Genomic DNA, 24,322 nt, shown 5'->3' with positions numbered 1-24,322 from the left:
TTGATCAAATCAAAGAATTATTCCGGGAAAAAATTGAAAGGGGAGACCTAAAAGTTAAGTGTTGGTTAGCTGTGACGAGCTGGAGGGAAAAGTGTCGATAAAACGTGCTTGCAAGGTGCAGAAAAACTACAGGGGATAGCTATCCCTGCGACAGATATCAAGAGGATATCAAGAGGAGGAAGGAGAGGAAATTTCTTTTGCAGTGAAGAGAATTGAAGCGTATTCAATAGTGAGGGGGGAATGGCGTCTTCATCGGACTCATGGATGAAGGAATTCAACGAGGCGTCGAAACTCGCAGATGACATAAATGCGAGATTAGGGGAGCGCAGTTCATTGCCCCCATCAGGACCTGAAACGCAGCGTCATCTGTCAGCGATCAGGCGTAAGATTACCATCCTCGGCACCAGGCTCGACAGCTTAGAGAATCTTCTCCCCAAGCTTCCTTCCAGACAACCCATGTAAGTAATTTTTGGGAATTTGTCATTTTTCAACCTTTTTTCTTCATGATTTTGTGCCCCGTGAGATTGAAAATTCAGGATCTGTGGTGATCCCATCTGCCCACAACCTGAATTTTAGTTTTCGTTTTTGGGTATTTTGTTTGGAGGGGGTAACAATTGGTTCAGTTATAATGATCTTGTACCGCCATCTGGAGTTATTTTGGGGACGGGGATTCAACTCACCTGTAGGGGCATAATGTTGATTTTCTAATGCATCACCCGTAGGTCTTTTGGACTTTGATTCATGGGTTTTCAGGTGATATTCTCAGGTTATCAAGATGATCCATGATGGTTCAACCCGAGTAGTGTTAGATGAAATGTACATTGATCCATTGACGATGTCCTATTTTGATTGGATTCCAGATGAGCGTGATAGCGTCTCCACAGGATGATAGGGTTTTCAGTTTTTCAATCCAAGAAGAGATTGCTCAATTGACCTTTAGACCACGCCCCCGTGCTCCTTCTCCGACTCGCTCCATATGCTTAAAATTCAAACTTGGTCTAGTCTTTAACTATGGTTACCCAAGTTAGTACTCTGTCACCTCTGATTTGCAATGCCTCTTAATTGCCATGGATTTCAGAGGTTATAAGTCAGAGCTGATGTTGGCTTCAACATAGAGTTATCAGCTAGTGAAACCCATGCATTATACCAAGGTCCTGTTATGACTCCATGGGAATTCAAAGAAGAATCCCTGGCCCATTTGATGAAGATCATTTTGGTCAGATGCTATTTTATATTAAATTTGAGTGGCCTGAAGAGAATCGTTTTTCAATTCAATTTTTTCACATCAGCTGCTCATTTTCTTTTTGTCGGTCATTTACTGCTTTGTGTCCAAATGTGGACAGTCAAGTTGTTAATTTTAGGTATGTTCCATGCTAGAGCAATTTATTTCAATTTTCTCAGTTAGCACAATATCTTTTCCAGATTAGCAATCACATCAGCATTAAAGTAAACTGTAGATAGAACATAAATATAAATCGCAGAAGACAAGCCAAGACAAGAGGACACAAGATGTGGCGCTAGCCAGGGACAAACCCCAATGTGGGGAAATCCTTGATCAATTCTTCTTTTATGTTCTTCAAAGTTCAGCAGAGAAAGAGAGAGAGATACTACATTTACAATAGAAGTCAACACTTTGACTTTTGATATCTGCATGAGATCAGTTGAAGACATATTGCTTCAACTGATTCTTCAAGGTGACTGCTTCACCTTTCATAGTGTTGCAGCTCGTACTCATGTTGCACCCGTCATTGTGCTACACCTGGTCACTGAGCTGCTCCCATCACCTATGCTGTTCCCATCATACGGTGTCACTTTGCTGCCCCCATCATCATGCTGCTCCTTACTAACATGCCCATCATGATGCGTCTTTACTAACATGCCCATCATGCTGCATCTTTATCGCTGCTGCAATACCATGATCTTCGTCACTGCGGCAACACCATGATCTTCATCACTGTTGCAAAATAGATCTTCATCAATGCTGCAACATAGAGGCCTTTACCATAGTATCACTAGGATCACTTGCTGCACTGAGTTCCTTCGAGACTATGAGATCACATCTATGTATGATCATGATTTATAATTACAGTCATGATCAAGACTATGATCATTATCACTCTTCATTGAAGTATGATGAGACTGCCTCATGCGGTGATGATATAGTCTCCTTCTATATGTATGCCGAGGATCTCTTCATCGGACCCTTGTTTCATTATCGGGTCATGGCAAGACTGTAATACATATATGGAAGAGACAACGTATAACATTGTCTTCATCGAGCTGAGAGAGTAGATCTGTCATTGTTGTCCAATGACTAGTCTGCTACAGGAGTGCCATCGAGATCTTGATGTCAAGACTGCTCCTTCTTATGCCGAGATTGTCTAGATTTCATGCCACCTCATCCAAGATCCTCTCTGCTATATCAATCGAGATCTAGCACCTACAGGTATGTCGAGAATATACCTCTATTTGAGATCCTTGATCTATATACTGTGTCCTCATTTATCAAGTGTTATCCTGAGACTACAGAGACGTGTGGGCTTTATCATGCCATACGAGATCTGGTCTGCCTGCATGAACAGGTCTCCTTTGACTTCGTGAACACGTCTCCTTTGCTGCATGAACAGGTCTCTATTGCTTGCGTGATAGGACTGCGTTTAGGCTTCTACAGGCAGTGTATTAAGGCTCCTCCTTGACAGCGTATAAGGGCCACTTGGACAGCATAATAGAGCCTCCATCTTTGACTGCGTATAAGTGTATTAGGGTCTCCATCTTTGACTGTGTATAAGTGTATTAGGGCCTCCATGTTTGACTGTGTATAAGGGCTTCTATCTTTTCTGCTAGGATAATCATACTGCAGCTAGGGCATCATACTAGGCCAGCGTACACTCTTAGTGTCTCTCCTTCACCAAAACCCAAAGACGTGGAGAGGAGGAGATCACATGAAGAGTATATGTGTGTCACAAATGACTTCAAGTCCTCTTCTATTTATACTAGAACGTAGATGATGAATAGACATGACTATTGGGCTTCTTAGCCTACACAAGTTGCTGGCCGACTTGACAATTTGTCTTATAACACAAATAAATTCATAACTCCATGAATACTTATCAGAATCGGATGATCTTTAGATCAATCCTACACCTCTCGATGAGAGGGATCCAATAAAAATATCAGCTGCCATAAATAAGATGACCCACATGGAGTTTGGCCCTAGTTGCCAATTTTAACACAAGTATATTTGGCTCTCTTCTTTTCGAGTGCAATGCATACTTGATCCTTTTTTAGGAATAGTCACAAGGTCCAGTTGAATGTCAAAAAAACATTTAATTTGTCCACATTTTGGATCTTGTCCTTTTCTTTGTTCCCAGAATCAATGAAAACAGCTAAGCATTAGAAAAGCACCTGTCCCTGTCATGTAGATGGTTATAGTTTTAATTTGAATGCAGTTTAAACTTATTCTAGCCAGTAATAACACAACTCTTGGAGCTGCCTCTCATGACGGGGATAGCTATCAAACAATTAACCAAACTCTGCTCTATTTTTAAATGTGTAATATCCCGGGCCTTCCCTTTGGAACATGCCGAAACCAAGGCAAAATCTTCTCCAATTGCACTTGTTAAGACTCCCAACTCATTGGTGTTACTTGATGTGATGCTCTGCCAGAAATGATCCGTCTCCAATTAATTATCCAAAATGGAAATACAAATTTAAATGCGTACTGTTTGCTTCTAATCTATCAAACAGTAATTGACATGACATTGCGTACTATTTGGATGATCAAGCAATCTCCAGTAACTAATTCAAAATGGAAACATAAATTTTAATTCGTACTATTTGCTTCTAATCTATCAAATTCACCACATTTAGTTTGGTGTTACATGATAAAAACTGAACATTCAAATGGAGATTTTCATAAAGTCAATTAAGACCATAAAAAAGGCCTCTTGCTCAAACACTTATTTTGTGCCAGATTGTTGAGGAACATCTTATAAGCTATAACCCCACCATATGCTACATGGAGAGAGTCACTGATCACCTTGTGTAAGAATACACTGATATGATAACAAGTTGTCTGGATAACCTCTGTCCCGTGTCAATGAAATTCCACGCTGAGCACATTCATCAGCCAAGTGGAGCCTGTTCCTTCTCAGCTGCTTGCATACTAATAACTTGTGCTGGACACATCTATCAAACTATGTCACATGGTTCGAGTTCGACAATGATTAAGTTCGATTCGAATTCGAATTTTCTGATCAGGTTCGAATGAGGTTCGACATTAGGTTCGACTATACATATTTTTCAATATATATATATTTATATATATCTCTATACATGACAAAATAATAGAAAATTCAAAATCGATCCATAAACACATGAACACAAATTCTTATTAGTAAACATACATGAATAATGTAATCATTCTAACATCTAGTTAAATGTAAACATACACAATAGTAGTTTGCAAAAAGAAATGACATAATTTTCAGTCTTCAAAATTTAAATGAATGTCAAATACTAGTAATCTTTTAAAAAATCACATAATCAAAACATGATCAAAATTTAAACATACACATCATTGTAGGACATCTTCAAATTTCAAAATTTTAAATATCATCAAAGTCATAATATCATCAAAGTCATCAACACATGGAATTCCATCATTTGGCTCATCTAGTGAGTCATCATCAATGCTAATATAATAAGGAAGTCATAAAGACCATTGCCAAATAGTTATAATCCATAAAATTATGGCCTACTAGAATCTAGTATGATCAAAAAGCTCTCAATCATCATGTGCATATGGCATAGTAAAGGCACTAGAATGCTGATCATCAATGTCATCAATAGATGGAATTCCAACATTTGGATCATCTAGCGAGTCACCATCAGTGCTAATATCATCTTCTTCTGGCTCTAAATCAGCATCAAACCATGACTCGGAGGAACTAGATGCATCTTTGGCCACACTACTCAAGGCCAACTTCAAATTACTGCGAACATAAACAAGGTCTTCCAACCTTGTAGACAATAATTTGTTTCTTTTCTTGGACTGGATATGGTTAAAGCCACTCCAGTTCCTTTCACAAGCAGAGGCACTTGATCCCTGGCTCAAAATACGAACTGCAAAACGTTGCAATTCAGGAGTCTCTGATCCATAAAACTGCCACTATCTCCCTGGAGGAATATTGGGCCTATCTTGTACTGCACTAGACCTTGCAAATATTCCCTCTTCCAACCTGTATGCTCGGAGCTGCTCTCTAATTCTCCTGCATTCTTCTAGATCAGGGACCAACCGTTCAACTGCATCATAAAGGCCATTCATGACTTCTGCATCATTTGTTCTTTCTATCCCAAAGAGTCTAGGATCCAAATAACAAGTTGCTGCATGTAAAGGACTATGCAACATCTTCCATCTTTCATCAATCATCTCCCATCTTGCAATGTACTCATTTTCCTCATTATTAAAAGATTTTGGAATGGCTTCTTTAGCACGATCCATGCCCTCATAAACAAATCCCATGGAAGGGGTATCACTATCAACCATGCGAAGCATATCAACAATTGGTTCACATACTTTTAAGATCTTCTGAGCATTGTCCCAAAAAGCATTCCCTAAAATCACCTATTCCAACTCCTTTCCTTTAGCTTCCTTTGAAAGATGAGACTTTTCCCACTCATTGTTGCAAAAAACACCTCTTATACTCCCTTTTTCTTCAACTAGCCTTTTGATAGTAATATAATATGTGGCAAACCTGGTGTCACAAGGCTTGAGCAACTCTCTAGATGCATTATTCCTGTACAAGCTCAATGTGAGTTGATGGTTAAATATGAAGTGAGAAATTTGTTTCCCCCTTCGAATTGTCTCGTTAATCCATGGAAACTTTGCCAAGTCATGTAACAATAAGTCAAGACAATGGGCAGCACAAGGTGTCCAATATATTTTTCTGTATTTATCCATGACCATTTTTCCTGCTCCAACACAATTTGAAGCACTATCAGTTATAACCTGGACCACATTTTCTTCTCCAACCTCAAGAATAGCTTCCTCTAAAATCTTGAAAATAAATTCAGAGGTCTTCATATTCCCTGATGCATCAACTACTTTCAAAAAAAGTACCCCTTTAGGGCAAGAAACCAACACATTAATAAGAGGTCTATGATTCATATCTGACCAGCCATCTGATAAAATTGTGCACCCTGTTTCCTTCCAAGAGTCTTTGATCTTCTGCAAATTGTTTGTAACTCTTTCTTTTGACCTCTTCAAAATAGTGGTCCTTAAGGTCTCAGAACTAGGAGGGAGATATCTTTTACCAAAACCTGCCATCATCTTACATGCGTTGATGAAGTAAGGGCTTCTTGCCACATTAAATGGAATTGCACATTCAAAAAACATATCACCTACAACATCATCAACTTCTTGTTTCTGCATGGGCTTCCAAAGAGTATTTAATGTAGCTGTCCCACTTGATTTACTGATCTTTGACTGAGATGAACTCCCAACACCAACCGTGCTTGAAGAAAGTGCAGATAATGAATTGTAATTCATTGCAATTTCTGTTTGAACACGTTGTCTTTTGTTTTCATTCACTTTCTTAGCCTTTTGTATAGTGTCATAATCTTTTTGAAGTGTCTCCTTGAGCTCTGCAGACACATTCTTGCAACCTTCAATGCCACCTCCTTTGCCATTAGTGACAGAAAGTAAGTGGTCCATGACTCTAGTTAAAGATCCAAAAAATTCATTATTACATAACTTGCATTTCAAATGCCTCCCATGAGGCCCATCCAATTTCTCCACATATTTCCATCCTTCTGCCGTTGACTTTGGAGGTGCCATGACAAATATGTCTGCATTTTTGTTGGCAATGGCATATTAAAATTTGAATTTAAATAAATGATAAAATAGTGAAATTCAATTTTCAAATACAAATAAAACTTAGATATTTTGATTAAAAAGTAAAAAGTAAAAAAATCTATTGAATCATACTAGGTCCTAGAACCCTGATAGGGTGTTTGACTTATCTTTTAATATGGATCACTTCTAAATCTTATTACATGCATATGGAAGTTATCAAAACTGAAACTGATCTGGGATGTCACTGTCTAAAGAGAACAAAACACTAGTTTTGACTTTTGAGTACAATGGTGGATGGATTGAAGACATTTAAGCAGGTTGCAAATGCATCATGCATGCACTTGATTATCAACAGTTTTATATAAACTTTAAAATGTATTATTGTTTTTTACTGTTATGTGGAAATAGGAAATTTAAAGGCATTGCTTTCAAGTTTCAGCAATGATTACCAACAGCCAATAAGCATAATAAGGAAATGAGAAACATGGAAATCCTCTGGATTTCAAATTAACGCCTCTTCTCATATGCTTATCCTTTATACTAAATTAAAATAAGTTAAAATTGATCCAATGCTTTTTACTTATTTATATGGCATTTATGTGTGCCTAGTTTCAAACTTTCAGCAATGACTACAAACAGTCAATAAACAGAAAAAAGAAATGATAACTATAAGCATGGAAATCTGGCTTTCAAATTAACACCTCTTCTCAGAATCTCAGATGAGTGTTCTTTATACTAAGTTACTAACTAAGTTAGGTTAAATTCGATTCAGTGTTTGTTACTTAATATATATGACATTTATTTGTGCTTCTAGTTTCTGCTATATTGTAGCCTTGCAGCTGATATATCATTTTGGGTTTTGAATCACTTTTATTACTTTTATTTACTTCTACTATGGTAAGCTACGTTGTGTGCACACCCAACAGTTGTAAGTCAAACCATCTGATTGAATAATGCAGGCTGCAGCACTATAAAACCACTAGTCTGATCTCTATTGTCAACAAACAAATCAGAAACATAGCCAATGAAGCATAGAGCTGCTCCTATTCATGCATTATAAAAAAAATCCAACAATAAAGAAGAACACGCTTTTAAACACTTCAATAAAAACTGAAAAACTAAATGAATGAAAATTGTTCAAACCGGATTGAGAAATGAAAACAGGCTCAGGCAGAAAGCGTGGAAATTTATAATGAAGCTCTCGGATGGTAAAAGGCATATCTTTCGGATTGCACTTCGATGAAAATATGATAGGAGAAGCTAAAAGAGTCTTAGACCTTTGTATAATTGTATTGTCATGAAAATAACTTTAGGTTGTTTTCTGAGATGATTAAAAACAAATTTAAAAGAAAAGCTGGATGCATGTGTACACTGTATAGTATAAAAACTTCAAGGAGACCATGGTGAATGAATCTGATAATAGAATTAAAGAACATAATAAGTTATATCCTCTTCCTCGAGGCTACTAAAACAAAAGTGAAGACAGAGTATGCATTAGGCTCTAACAGCTTGGCATCTTTGATAAGCAAGAAACCATGTTCCAGCCCTCCCTAAGTTCCAGGCCTCTAGAGTCTATATGCATGTGAGTGCAAATAATAACATGAATAGGCTTATCTATCTTAATTCTTAACCTTGAATCTGTTAACGAAGACACAGATATATCATATGGGTATCAAATTCTTGAAGGTAAAACGGCAAAAATATGTCTTCGGAAGAAGTTGATAAGGAGCATAAAAATTGCTGCTTCAAGGAATTTGATAGGCCTCACTGCCTCAGGAAGTATTCAAGGCTCAGCCTTCCCCTCCAGGGCTCTATGTGCATGTATGTGTAAATAATAACATGTATAATAACTATGGGATACATCTATCTATCTTAGCCTTGAATTTGACAATGCAGACACAAAGATGAACATCAAATTCTTGAAGCTAACAATCTCAACTTTTTTGCAATGCTAAAACGCTGCAAAAAAGTATTCCTGGAAGAATTTGAAAGACCACTGGGGAGTCCATGGAGATAGTGGCCTCTCTACTAACAAAATATGTATGCTGTCTCAGCTTTCCCCTCCCTCTATATGCTGTGTGCATGTGAATGTAAATTAATAATATTAATAATAACAGTGTGATACACCTATCTTATGGTGTCCTGGAATAGTTTCTGAGACTATGAAATCTCCTTCCTTCCCTTAAGCTCTAACCAGGGTTATCATAAAATACTGGGAAGAACATAATCATAAAATAATAATCAATGTTGTGAAAAGCGCGAGCGGGATTAAATCGGCGCCGGGAATAAAGCGGAAAAAATCGGAAAAAGCGGGAAAAAAGCGGGAAAAAAGCGTTTGGTACAAAAATATTCATTTTTTTTCATTTTTTTTCAATTTTTTTAATATCTAAACCATCTACAACATAAAATAAATACATTGACACATAAATATGATAAAAAAAACTAATATATAAGATGTTTAATATCATTTCTAGCGCTAAAATCACACATAACATTGAATCATGTCCTGAATAGTAAGTCCTGACTCCTGAGTCCCAACTCAGCCTCAAAATATCAACAAAAAATATGATAATGTATCTCATCATGTCATAATGTCATATACAATAAAATGAGGTCTAATCCTATTGATTTCCTCTGCCCCTCTTGCGAGAAAATGCCACAGCTTTCCCTTTCCCTCTAGATATAGATGCTAGTGCCTGTGCTGGTGGAGATGGCAGTGGAGTCTGATGTGCTCTAGAAGCTGAAGAACTAGAAGTAGGAGCTATAGGAGGTAGACCACGTCCTCTACTGGTGGAAGGGGTAGCCCGAGCAGGTGGTGTCACCTGGAAACATTACAATCTCCCAATCCTGAAATCCTGAAAAACTGATAAGTCTGCTGGATTTTAAATGAAATCTAAAATTCTACTTTCTCCATATGAAATCCAATGACGCTGGAACCACTCTCAAACATCCTGAGTCATTTCATGGTAATGTTAAAAATTTAAGTAAAAGGATGAAAATGAAGATTAAGGAGAATGTCACTTTTACTTTAAGAATTTAACATTACCATGAATAGCATATCCATACTAGGGCCTAGAATTGATCATTAAGCTGCCCCACTCAAAAATTATTTGTTTCTTTCGAAAAAAATTGCATGAAAAAACCCTAATGACCAAATGAAAAACCAATTTTTTTTTATAAAATCGTGCTGTCCTGGCAACCCAGAGCTTTTTTCAAAAAAGTGCGATTTTTTCGAAAAAAGCGGCAAAAAAATTTTTAGCCGCTTTTTCCCCATAAAAAGCGCGATTAAATCGGCTTAGGGAAAAAAGCGCGATTTAATCGCGCTTTTAACAACATTGATAATAATGGCTTAGATATTGTGATAGGGATGATAAAAAGTAGTCCAACCATTAAGGTTAAAGACTATAACCCTGAGTGTATTAAATTTAATGGAGGAATATATGAATGAAAAACTAAGCAAAAGAGAAGTTAATGGGACAATTAGTAGCATCCCATTAACGTAATACAAGTTTCCGAAGAGCATTCCCTGATACTATAATAGGCAATAAAAACCCATGGATAAACATTTTATAAACTGAAAATAAATTGCAGTGGCAAGATGAGAAAAAAATAAAAGATAATTAGCCTTGAAGTTTTAGGGGCTTAACTCTAAAGTCTGGCATAAACTTCGAAGTATTATAAGCATGAATAACAAGTCCTGGGGAAGGGAATTTTTGTGAATAATTACCCCAATGTAGAAGAAATGCCAACACTAGTTGCAACTTGCACGAGAGTGAAATTGGACGTGAAACTTGATATCTCTGCAAGCAAATGTCTGATGAGAAAAAAAAAAGAAATATATAGTAACAAGAAATACTACTAAAATTCTAAGCTATATTCCAGCATGACAACCCTAATGTTGTAACTTGTAATGTGGTACTGGTGACCAGAAAATGCATTGAGCGAGAGCATACAAAATCTGATGAATACTTCGGGTGCTGCGTGCACACTGCACACTGCACACTGGTGCCGTGGTGCGTCGGTGGTCTGCGTGCAGCGTCGTGCCACTTCTCAAAGCCTCAAGCGGCAACTGCAAGCCTCGGCTGAGCTCACATTGCGTGCCCAAACGTCTGCAAACTCACTACAAACAAACACTCAGCCTCAATCAACCCGACAGTGTATGCCAAAACGGTAGCCAACGATTGTTTATAAAGAATTATTTGGCGGGAAGAAGTGCTAAAAAGCGGTATGCGGCCCCTGGTTTTTCCTCTAAAACCGTCAAGAAAACCGTCCAGAAAACCATCGAACCTCAAAAATTCGTTTAAGTCCGCGATTCGGTTCGTTCAAGTTCGATTAAGTTCGTTGAGGTTCGAGGAGTTCGTTCAGGTTCGAATTCGGCTTGAGGTTCGACTTTCAGGTTTGCCGAACCTGAACGAACTTCAAATTTTTTTACAGGTTCGCCGAATTTCGAACCTGAAGCTTCAGGTTCGCCGAACCCTGTGACTTAGCTATCAGATATGGCTTCCACTCTGGGTAAATCTACCAAAGATGGCCTTCTGGCCATGAACATCTACCAAAGAAGGTAGTAACTACAAGTGAAGGACAATCTCTTGTTGAACACATTTACTAGGTCAAAGCTGGAACACTTTTTAAAGATGTAGCAAGAAGCTTAATATTGGCTTATGGTTAATATTGGCTTGATAACCATATTCTTCTTACAATTATGGAGTATGATGGAAAGCTAAAGCTCCTGGAGAAGAAACATAAACTAGCTAAGGAGAAGATTTCCCCTCTAGAACAAATCAAGATAACATGGGCTGAGTCAATAGTAGTGTAAAGGAGATTAAACATGTGCAAATGTACTTAAACACAAGGAACAAAAGAAGGAAGCTTGTAAGATGGCTATGGGTTTAGATTTAGGTGATGATTTAGATTGTGAATATTTTGAACCTCAAGGTTGAAGTTTGCTGAACCTTTAGACATAGAGTTCAATTGTACCTTACCTTTGTTGCAAAAGGAGGGTGATGGCAATCTGTCTAGGGCTATTAATTAGATATCTACCTTCAAAGAGAGGGAGATGTGAATCAGATTGAGTACTTACAGAAGTCTTAGAAGTTAGAACTCGACCAACATTGCACTGTTGGAAAACCTTTAAAGTTTTGTAATCATTCTTCAGTTATGAATTTTGTATTCAAGGGGAAATAAATTCTTTAGTATTTTGTGTTAAAAGGGGGTATTAGAATAAGTGACACGATATAAAATATTAGGAATCCAAAGTCTTAGCAATATGAAATAAAGTGTAATATCTCTACATATTTCATCTCTTTTATGAATGTTTGATACCAAAGTTCAACATTGGGAGGCTGCCAGCTGCAGGTAATTAATCTGAGAGTGAATATTCTTTGGTTTATCATTGTTTAAATTCTAATCAGAACGGAGTTCTGTTGGATCTGGAAATCAGGGAATCCACTATTCAAAGTTTCAAACTGATTCCTAGATCTTGATTGAGGGCATCTATCTCAATCATGCATCTGAAGCTTTCCTTAACCATCACTACAGTTTGAATTTGCTTTATCCTCCATATACATTGCTACTCTTACCTGTCCTGTTTTTGGATGCTCCTCCTACCTTTATTGTGTTTTTATTCTTCTTCATACTTGATGAGATAAACCTCTAGGATTGCTTGTTTGATAAAACTTTCTCGAGCTTGATTTCTACTTTCCACCTTTTCTGATAGTGGAAGCCATGAAACAGTTAATCAAGCATTTTCAACAAATAGGTTTCAACTTTCAATCTAGCCCAGCTCTAAAGAGTATGTACCTGCAAAGTTTTCCTTTTTGCTCCTTCGTGCCAATTATTTCTCTATAGGTTATGAGGGGCCTCTAAATGAGAGTTTATGAATTTTTCAAAGAGTGAAGTTCCTGAGGACTGGGGGTTTGCTGAGAAGTGGACAACAATAAGTTTTTGACATCATCTTCATTATTCCCACTATCTTCTTTTTATCTTCCAATTGTATTTTTGCATTACCCAAAAACAGTGTTCCTTCCATAGTTTTTAAACTCAGCTAACTTGGACTGGAACTTGGCTAAGTTGAGCCAGTTGACCCCGGTCCCCAACTGAGTCAACTTGACCTTCTGCCTGGTTTAGGGACCTGTTTGGTATTTAACTGGTCCAATTTGGCTGATTCTGCATGTATTTGGCCTATTTGGTCCAAGACTCCAACATTCCACAGTTTTTTAGGAAAGTCAATTTTTTTTTAAATATATAATACCTAAACCCTAATTCCTAGCAGCCCTAAACAAGGCACACTATAAAGAGACCTGCCCACCTCTATTTGCCCCACACCTCTCTCATTGAGCATTTGTGAGCATTTGGGGTTTTGAAGCGGCTTTGATTCTTGAAGAGTTGTGATTTAGAGTGACCATACAATGATTTAGTGGCTTATGCTAAGGATCCCATATCTAGCAGTGGTGATGGTTTGATGATTGATTGTGTGGTCAGTGATTTTTAGTAGGCCAGTAGCTTGTAGCATGTTTTTGGTTCTAAAGGCCGTTTAGTGCCCCATTGATTCTATATTTTGTTTTTGATGTGTATTGCATCAGGTGCCATTTTGATATAATCACCATTACATGGTATATTTTTTTCCTTGGAAGAATTGTAGCTTTCCATTAAAATGAAAAAGTTACACGCTGTAGATGCATTTCATGCATTCTCTACATGCTGTAGATGCATTTCATGCATTCTCAAAGGCTGTCCAGGAAAAAACAGACAAGAGCCAAACAAACCCATAAATAACTGGCTATATGGTCACAAAGTGAAAGTATGCACATATAAGTGCTGAGTCCTGACAAAATATCGCAGCACAACATAAATAATAGGTGCTGTCATAGTCTAGAGTCATGTGAATGTCTGACAGAGAAAAAACCAAAATATCATGACTGCTATCACTAAGATAGTCCATACAAGAGCAGATCATGAAAATATCACTATACAAGTACAAAAAAGATCATATGTATATCCATCGAAGGCAATTATCCTTCTATGAAAGGATGATGATAGTATTCCTGCAAGTCTCCTCCTAGATGCTCTGAAATCTTATGAGTGCTCAAATCCTGTCGAGTGCCTGCCTTAGACAAAATGTCCGCCACAATGTTCCTTTCGCTGTAAATATGGCAGTAAGATATAGAATCAAAAGATTGTTTTAAACATTGTTCCTTAGGGACGCGTCCCCCCACCTGGGAGACATGTCCCCGTGCTTCCTTGCACTTTGGGGACGTCGGAAACATGAGGAAACTCGAAAGGGGGATGTTTCCTCCCAAAAAAGGAAATGCTTCCTGCGTTTCCAAAAAAACTCAGGGTCAAATCATTAAAAAAATTCAAATCCCTAATTTTTTTTTTAAAATATTATAAATATGCTATGAATCGATTGGGGGGAAGGGTTTTTTTGGTTATTTCATATTTGGGCATTACCTTGAGCAGTTATGCTCATTTGTCATTTGATATGTTCTTATGTTATTTGCTTTTCTGTTTGACTTCAGTTGTAGACTTTAGTTTGTTTTGAATTTTGATATATGATATGTTAGACTTGATTCTATAAAAAATTGAATCTTGATGTATCAGGCTTGACTTTTATTTCAATATTCAGTATTCACAGCTGGAACTTCAATATGGTATAAACTTTTATTTTCATTGTACAATGTTACAGTTACATGTATAATTGTATCATGCTTTTTGTTTTAAATTTGTTTCAATTATATGATTCATCGATTTATCCTTCATGACGTAAGTGTTATATAATGATAAAGACAATTAAATTATAAAATTTCAGTGATATACTTGTAAATTTTTAGTATTTTACTATTTTTGCCGGGGTCCCTTATGTTAAAGACCAATGTTGCAAAAATCGCGATTGGAATTAAATTGGTGAGGGGGAAAAATCGGAAAAAAATTGGTAAAAATCGTAAAATACAAAAATCTTAATTTTTTTTTGTTAATATCTAAAGCATATACAACATAAAATAAATACATTGACACATAAATATGATAAAAAAACTAATATATAAGATGCGTAATATCATTTCTAGTGCTACATCACACATAATAGTGAATCATGCCTGAAATGGTAAGTCCCGACTCCTGAGTCCCAACTCAGCCTCAAAATATCAACAAAAAATATAATAATGTATCTCATATCATGAGTCACAATGTCATATATAATGAAATGAACCAAATAACTAATACTCTAATTTCCTCTGCCCCTCTTGTGAGAAGATGCAATAACTTTCCCCTTCCCTCTAGATGTAGATGTCGGTGGAGTTGGCAGTGGACTTTGCTGTGCTCTAAAAGCTACAGGAAGTAGACCATGTCTTCTACTAGTGGCAGGGGTAACCTGGATAGGTGGTGTCACCTCCTCCTCCTGTTCCTCCTCCTCCTCCTCCTCCTCCTCCTCCTCGCCTTCCACTATCTGCTGCTTTAACAAACCATTGATAGACTCCATGAGAGGCCTCTCGGCCTCAACCTTACATGCTGTTGTGGTGTCAATCCCATCCAATGAGATGTTCTCCATATCAGGTATCCTCTTAAGCTACCTCACCCACAATCAAAGATTGTAGTAAACGTAGACCATGTCATTAAGTTGTTGGGACTCCAACCTCTACAAAGATCATACAATAATAATTATAAAAAAAATATTATTTAATGAGTTCAAAAAATTAATTGGAAATTTGGAATATTTTAAGTTTTAAGTTTAACTTGTTGCGCTTCTTGTTGTGTATTTTTTCAAATACACTCTAGTTGCGCTCGCATCCTGAAGAGCTACATGTTTGGCTGAGGATTTGAATGGCAAACTTTCGTAGATGGGGTACTCTGGCACCATAGCGAGTCCACCATGCATCTACAACAAAATTACAAATAAGATAAACATAAGAAAAAAAATGAAATTTGAAATTTGAAGCAAAGTATGAAGTTATGAACTTGAAGAGATAATGAAACTTGAAACAAACTAAAAAAACTTGGCATTTTAGTCTTCCTATCAACCACAACCATCTTAAAGCTAAATGTGCCACCTGCCATCCTGTATATCTCCATTTCTTTGGAGATTTCTGCACGTTCTGCTGGAGATTGCACTATCCTCTGAACACAGGTTAAGAATCCATCCATGATCTCAGTATCAAATAAGAACCCACATGGGTAAGAAAATGCGGGGTTCAGGTAGATCCCTGCAGCATGAATGGGACGATGGAGTGTGTTGTTCCATCGTTCATCAATCACTTCCCATAGGAGGAGTTGTTTCTGAAACCCCTCATCTCCCTTATCATCATAGTAGGCCCGAATGGATTCTTTGGCCCTGTCCATGGCCTCATACAAATAGCCCATTGCGGGCTTCTCACCATCAACTAATCAAAGAATTTTTACCAAAGGTTCAGTAACGCTGCACATCTCTTGCACTCCCGCCCAGAAGTTTTCTTGATATGAAACTAATCTTCATATGGCCTCTCCCTTTGGTTTGCGGCTAAATGTCAAAGTATGCCACTCATCTGAAAGAATTCTCTTCACATCCCACATAGAATTCAAGAGGGATTGAAGAGATATGAAACTGGTGGCAAATCGTGTAATGGCGTGGTGCACCAACTCCTTGTTGTTGGTGAATTTTCTCATCAAGTTAAGCACAGATGCATGATTATATATAAATTTTGTAATGTTTTTTGATGAGTCAACAATATCTTTGACAAAGGAAATTTTTCCTTCGTCCTCCAACATCAAATCAATACAATGTGCAGCACAAGGTGTCCAAAATAAAGTAGGATGCCTCTCCATAAGCATCTTGCCAGCAACAACATAATTTGCAACATTATCCGTTATGACTTGGACAACATGTTCTGCACCCAAAATAAACACATCCAACTAATCATATAATAATTTTGCATCTTTGATATCTGAAGATGCATCAACATATTTCATAAACATTGTCCCCTTGGCACAGTTAATCAAGAAGTTTATAAGGGTTCTCTCCTTTTGGTCAGTCCAACCATTTGACATCACAATGCATGTTGTTTGTGCCCATGATGCCCTAAACTCCTCCAATCTTTTGGTGCAGTCAACTTTTTCATCTTGAAGAATGCAGCCTCTAAAGTCATCATAAGAAGGGATTTTGTACCTTGGGCCAACAATTGCAATAGCACCAACAGTAGGTTGAAAAAATGGATTATTCGTTGCAACACTGAAAGAAATATCACTCCAAAGGAAAAACTTGCCCAACAACTTGTCAGCTTGTTCTTTTTCTTTTTTTAAGCATTGAAGTGATAGATGGTTGTGAACCAACCGTGGTTCTAGGAACAAAAAATGATGAGATAGCTACAGGGTTGGTTGTAGACAGTGATGCTGAAGTAGAACCAGTGCCACTTCCATATTCACATCTTAACACACTCCCTGCTAGTTGTTTCTTCAAATCTGCTTTGGTCACTTTGTCTTGCTCTAATTCTTCCAATGATTTCATGGCTCTTCGGATGATTTCCACATTTGTATTGGTGCAAGGCCCCACATCACGGCCAGGGATTTGTGCAAAGTGATACTTCAATCTATAAACCCCCCCTGACATATGCTACCCACACAACTTGCAAGACAAGTTTATTCTATCAAATCCTCCATCAGTTTCACCAAATTTCCTAGGGTCCAATTTCCTTGGCATGTTTGTAACTTGGTTGAACTTTTGAGTTTTAATGTAAGATGAAGTTTGAAGTTGAACCTATGGCACAATAGGAATTGCAAGTTACAAAAATTAAAAATAAAATTATATACATGACACAACACATTGAATTTTTGACAAAAAAACCTCAACTCAATCCAACAATAATAGAAAATGCACATTCAAACCCAATAAAAAATAATGCAAAAAAATAGAGCACAAGAAAAAATTAAACTAATAAATCTAACAATCAAGTTTTTGCATTTTTGACCAAAATGAACCCTCTCCGCTTTATACAACAAAAATGAAAAGAAAAACACCATCAAATCCACCCAAAAATCATTGATAATCAATGGGTTATAGAAACCCAAGCAAAAACAAGAAAAAACCAAAACAAAATGGCCAAATTTGGTGTCCATACTTGGAAACCACAGTTTGCTAAAGAAATTTGGTCCAAACATGAAGTTCTCTTGCTTGGGATGCTAAAATCTCCCGTTTTTCTCCTCCTCTGCCCTAGTAGACGTCTTTCTCTCCTCCTCGGTTCTCAAACAAGTCCGCTGTCTGCTAAAAATGAGAAATAAAACTCATCAATTTGCTTATAAAACAAGCTGTCCCGGAGGGTTGCGATTTTTTCAGCTATTTTTTCGAAAAAAACTTTGTAAAAATCGGGCGATAATATCGGCTGAGTCAAAAAATCGTGATTTTCGCAACATTGTTAAAGACCCCAACGTCCCCCCACATTTCCGAAAAATTGGTGGGGAGCTTTTGCATAGGCAGCTCCTGCGTTTCCCTTCTCTCCCGTCCCCATGTCCCAGAAACTTGGTGGAACACTGGTTTTAAATGTATGATCTCCTCCAAAATCGGAAGCAGGGTGTGATTGTGGCAACCATTACATGGTATATCTTATATACATGAGCAGACTTTGCATATTTTGTCTAATGGTTTGGAATTTAATTTTTTTTTTTTTTTTCATTAAATAACCAAATTTGAAACATTTTATGTATTTTTTAGTAAACATTTTATAAGTTCCCACAGATTGTGTAGTAAGTGCGGAAGAGGAGCTTTTAGAGAAGTACCCATGGTGGACTGATACTTGATTAAGAGATGGAAAGCCTCACTACTACTAGCTGTGAGACATCAACAAGTAACTCAACGAGAGAAGAAGAGGCACGCCATGACGATAATCATCGTGACTAGAACCATCACTAGAAAGAAGTGACAGGAGATCTTGGTGGACCATTAACAAAAATATCATCAAAGATAGCTGTGACATAGTGTGTAGTGGAGTCATAGAGATGATACTGCTGAAAGGAGTCACTATAGGTGACTATAGTTTGGTGAGGAGTATATTGGACAGGTGATATATTAAACCTTCCATCAGGTAGGTGGATCCAAAAAACATGAAATGTGAAATAGAGGGCTTCTGTCCACGTAAGCCCTTATAAGAAGCCATATCAGAAATTGCACCAGTAGGTGTGTGGTTGATGGTAAATGTCGTTGAAACTTGAAACAACTACTTATTTCCAAAAAATGAAGCTTCATGTTCTGAGAATGAATCATATAGTGGGCCATTTCCATGATAGCCATGTTCTTGTGCTCAGCCATACCATTTTGTTGAATATAGGGACAATCTTCTACCAAGAGATGCCATGAGAGCAGAGAAATTGTCAGAAAACATTACCTCCCCCATCATAGTATAGACACTTGATCTTTTGCTCACATTGTGCTTTCAACAAGAGTTTTGAATTCCTAAAATTTGCCAGACACCTCATTTATGTGTTTAATGGTGTAGTCTCATAGAAATTGAGAATTATCATCAATAAACGTAAGGAAATATTTAGCTTCCACAAGAGAAGTGGCCATGGGATGACAAATATCACTATATATTAACTCAAGGGGCCTAGAGGGCCTGCCTTCAGTTGTCCTTTGGAAATGAATCTTGTTGGTGCTTACCCGTCACACATCCCTTGTAAACACCATTCGGAGGGTTGATCTCTACCTGGCCATTTTTTTAAAGTACAAGTGATTCTATCTGTTAATATATATGGTGGAACTTGCATTCAGGGTCAGAGGTAACCATGTGAAACTTAGTGAAAAACATAAAGACTTGAGCTGTCCAATTGTTCTTGGCATCTTCATTGTTAGATTTAAATTAGAAAGGCTGAGAACTGTAGCCAGTTTGCATTTGTCTGAACTTAAAATGCTATAAACAATCTTCCAAGAGAAGGTGGCATGGGCTGGCCAATTGCCCTATGAAACTATAAGCGGAGATAACCAGTTCTAAACATACTATGACACAAACCAGATGATATAAACATAAAGCTTGATAGGGAGACAAAGGAAAACTTGAGATTAAACCTCCTCCTCAAGAGAAATGGGCTACTTTATGTTGCTTCCGGCTTGAAACTTGGAGTCCTCTGCCGCTGTTGAGTCCTCCACCCTCCACAGTATATCTTCGTTCTGAACTCCCTTGTCATGTAGTTGAGCCACAAATTGCTCCCAGAAGGGAGTTGTATTTGTCATCTAATAATCATACAACATATAACCTTATTTTAAAAAATTAACCATATATAATATAAAATAAATTCGATCATATTAATTCCAACACATTAATAATACAGATATTAATATAACATATAACCTTGATTTAAAAATTATCCTTATATAATATAAAATAAATTTTATAATATCAAACATCATAATATAATACATAAATCATATTAAATTTAATTTTAATACCTTCCTTTTTATCATTTTAGGGTTTCCTTGGCGGCTCTTCTCTGTTTACGCCATCCTTTACCTATTTATCTAAACCTCCTGCGTGATCAGTCTGTCACATCTCTTTTTCATCTTGATGATGAACCACAGTAGTGGGTTTGAAACGTCGATTAAACATTTATGAATGTGATGGATCCGGAAATCAAATTGCAACAAGTTGAAGAGTGTCCAACATGTGGTCCAGTATAGGATTATCCTGTTCTGGTTAGCTGTCTACAGTACAGGTGATCATCTCCTTGTTGTGTCAGTATAGGGTGGTTGTGAATAAATAATGGGTGACCCTGCTTTGAGAGATCCCAATGTTTGGCACAGTCTTCTCTGGCTACTTATCAATCTTTTGGTTGCAGGTGTCTCTTATGTTTTGAGGAAATATATTTTCCAATTTGTACACCTGGTTGGTGGCGGCCTTGTGTCTGGCAGCAAAATCCTTTAAAATTCTTATGGCTTCAGACTTCTCCATCCAAGTGTGAGGCTGGGAAACCGCCTTTTCCTTTTGGCTTTGGCATTTTGGTGGTTTTCCTCTGCCTCTGCTTCTCGGAGCGTCTGCCCCAGTGTCTTCACATTCTTGCTTGAGACCAGTTACCTCAGAAATTAGCAGAGGTGTAGTATAATCCATGCCAGCAGTTGTTGAACTGGTAATTCTCTGGGATCCCCTACCAGAGTTCTGGTCCTCATCTCTCTTTTTCACAAAATGCGGATTCTCAGTTGCGCAACAATGCAGGCGGAGAGCTACAGAGTCCCTTACCTTAGAGCTACAGAGTCCCTCACCTCCATCACGGCTATAAGTAAAACCTATCTCCTTTTACCATTGCTATAAGCCATTTTCTTCCATGGTAACTCTCAGGATTCCATGCATACCAGGTGCACCGTCTTCCATTGCAGTGGTACAGGCTTCCTCCTGAACTATCTCTGCACAAATGAGTCCGGCCTCGCCTTGTCCTGTCGCCTTACCTCTAGAACACTGGTGATCTATCCTCTTCACCCGCAGCCATAATGGTGCTCACTATTATCCAATCCAGGGATTTTGCATATGTTGTTACATATTTTTATTGCTACGTTTAGTGATAATAAAAATGAATTAAGAGCTGGTGCACAATTTTCCAAAATTAAATGTGCATGCCAATTTAAAATCTCATTTATAAATGCATATGTTTGGCATGATTCCTTGCATTGCACTTAATACTGAGTTTGACCTCCTCTTCTCTTTTTCTTTGATTTGATTTTGAGATTGTGAAGCTCAGGGATCAAACAAAACTCTGTGCTCATTTGACTCATGTTCTCACCATGGCTTGGGAGGTCTGCACTGGTCACTTGCAAATTTTAGATCACCGCTTATGCAATCTGTCATGAGCTTGTCTGCTTGAGTTCTTGTAGTTAAAGTAGGTAAACTCCAGATGTCTTTGAAGCTTTAATCAAATATGTCTTATTCTTGGCATATACTGCTACTTATAACTTTTGATCAGATTTCATGTTTTTATTAGATTTCCATTTTTATTTCTCAGCCTCATAGGTAGCAATTGAAATTTCAAACTTAGTATTTCATTTTTGGACACAATCCATAATTCCTTGTTTTAAATGTATACTGTATTTTCTAGTATCTTTCGGGCCTATTCTTGTACTTCCAGTATTATTAATGTTTGTTTGTTTGCCAGTTTTTAAGTCGACATCTCTCCCCTATCTCCTGTTCCTGCTAACCAGCTAATTTCAGTGTGTAATATTGTTGAAATATTGGATGCAAACAGGGGAACATTTTCTGGCTCTTTGCTCTTCACTATAAAATTAAAATCCTTTAAATGATGTGACCTAAAGATGCATGTGCACTGTCATACTTTAATCTGATCAAGCCGCTAAAACGATCAAACACTGTCTAGCATATCAAATTTTTTCACAAGGCTGCAAAATCACATCTTTGAAATTCCCTTCATCCTTGATTTACCCCAGCTTTGTGGTCACTTTTAGTTTTGGTTCACGCGGCACCTTTACTACTCGCAACAAATCTGTTAAGAATCAGCAGGAAGTTAATGCCCAAATAAATAAAAGCAAACGTGTTGAAAATTGAAGGCCCCTTGGAAAGATAGGTTCATCTCAAGAAAGGTTTTGAGGAGTGTAAAAAACAGGTTCTGCTTCAGATACCAGAAAAATGAAGCCATTATTAGCACAGGGTGCCTGTTTTTGTAGTTGCTTGATTACTTAAACTCTGTGATTGAACTACAATTAGCTGTAGAATATCAAGTAGTTATATATCTGCTTGCTCTAGGTATTTAGGTTGGCATTAACCGTAGGAGATTTGATGTTTGTTCCAAAGTTCCTCTGATATGTTCTAAGATTGATTTGATCTTGTATAGCATTTTAACAATGTAGACACGCTAAGTTTGTTAAGAATCAGCAGGAAATTAATGCCCAAGTAGATATAAGCAAAATTTTTCAGAATTGAAAGTTCCTTGAAAAAATAGGTTCAATTCAAGAAATGTTTTGAGTGTAAGAAACAAGTTTTGTTTCAGATACCAGAAAAATGAAGCTATTGTTAGGAGCACATGGTGCATGGATTTGAAGTTGCTTGATTACTAAAACAAAATGAGATTAAAGTACAACTAGCTATAGAATATCAGGAACTTACATAGCTGCATATTTTAGGTATTTAGGTTGGCTGTTAAAACTGTAGGGGGAGTTGATTGTTGTTCTACAGTTCCTCTGATATGTTCTTGAGCTTTATTTGAACTTGTGTAGCATTTTGACAATGTATACATGCGACATTTGACCAAAGCCTTGTCTTTATGCAGAACGGAAAAGGAATTACATCGACGACAAGACATGCTTGTCAATCTTCGGTCAAAATCAAACCAGATGGCTTCTGCTTTGAACATGTCACGTTTTGGTAACAGGTGATGATGAACATTTAAATGGAAATTATTTGTTAGATCATCTCAGATAATGGCATTACTCTTTAGGAATCAATTACAATTACATTCACATGTGACTAATTTTAGACCATGTCATACATCAGGAAAACTGGATGGTACGGTTATTTTTGGATATACAGATATCTATTTTGGGAGCATTAAGGCTTGAATTTTGAGGGATAGAACATAAATTGCAATCAAAATGATATGATTACGGAAGTGAAAAAAATAGTCCTTATTATGTTTAGTATTTTGCAGGGGTGACTTGCTTGGTCAAGATAACAAACCTGTTTCAGAAATAAACAGAACTGCTGGATTGGATAATTATGGTCTTGTTGGACTCCAGCGGCAAATTATGAAAGGTTAATTATTAGTAAGTTATGTTTATGTTTTTGCCATTCTTGATACCTTTTCTAATATTAGTGATGTTCCTAACACTGATCTGCAAATCTGGAGCAGAACAAGATGAGGGTCTTGGAAAACTAGAGGAGACTGTAATAAGCACCAAGCACATTGCGTTGGCTGTCAATGAAGAATTGGATTTGCAGACTCGGCTTCTTGTATGATCTTGAATGCAATCTAATTTCATAAATTCTTTTTTTGTGCTGTTTGAGTCAATTCTTTTTTGCCTTAACTCAATATGTAACATCCCGTTTTTACTCTTTGGGAAGTGCTACATTCTTTTTAAGGGTTAATTGCTGCTTTTAGTTTCTGATGTTGTTGTTTGGTAATTCTTAACAGGATAACTTAGACCAAGATGTCGATGGAACAGGCTCACGGCTACAGGTTTGTTTAATTTGTTTCTATTTTTGGACCCATCTCAATTTTTTTTTCTTTTTTTCTTTTTTCTTTTTCAGGTGGTCTTCAAACTTGTGTTAATATTGCATTGTATTGTTTGGTCCAAATATTCCTTTAATTTACTGAGCAGCGCGCACAAAGGAGATTGGCGGTGCTGAGCAAAAAGGCAAAGAGTAGTTGCTCCTGCATGTGCTTACTGGTGATGGTTATTGTGCTTGTCATCCTGGCAGTTGTAATTTGGGCACTTATTAAGTACTTGTAACTTGGACATGGCTACAGATGTGCTTATATTTTGGTGAAGTTGGTAATGTTTTAAATTGCTGCACA

General features: G+C 37.2%; 1 protein-coding gene across 1 annotated transcript; it reads left to right on the top strand.

The window, feature by feature from the left end:
- LOC149205978 (syntaxin-52-like) lies at window positions 1-24,322 on the top strand. The gene is made up of 6 exons (XM_089395243.1): window positions 1-458; window positions 23,078-23,179; window positions 23,456-23,559; window positions 23,657-23,757; window positions 23,939-23,983; window positions 24,126-24,322. The coding sequence occupies exons 1-6, from the start codon at window positions 241-243 to the stop codon at window positions 24,255-24,257; spliced, it is 702 nt and encodes a 233-aa protein (XP_089251369.1). The 5' UTR covers window positions 1-240; the 3' UTR covers window positions 24,258-24,322.

The sequence above is a fragment of the Pinus tabuliformis genome, chromosome 1_2 (assembly GCF_031772625.1).
Source record: "Pinus tabuliformis cultivar Carrire ecotype Pingquan chromosome 1_2, CPIR1, whole genome shotgun sequence".
Classification (NCBI taxonomy): domain Eukaryota; kingdom Viridiplantae; phylum Streptophyta; class Pinopsida; order Pinales; family Pinaceae; genus Pinus; species Pinus tabuliformis.
Note: the sequence above shows the minus strand (reverse complement) of the source record. Positions and strands in the feature narration are given on the sequence as shown.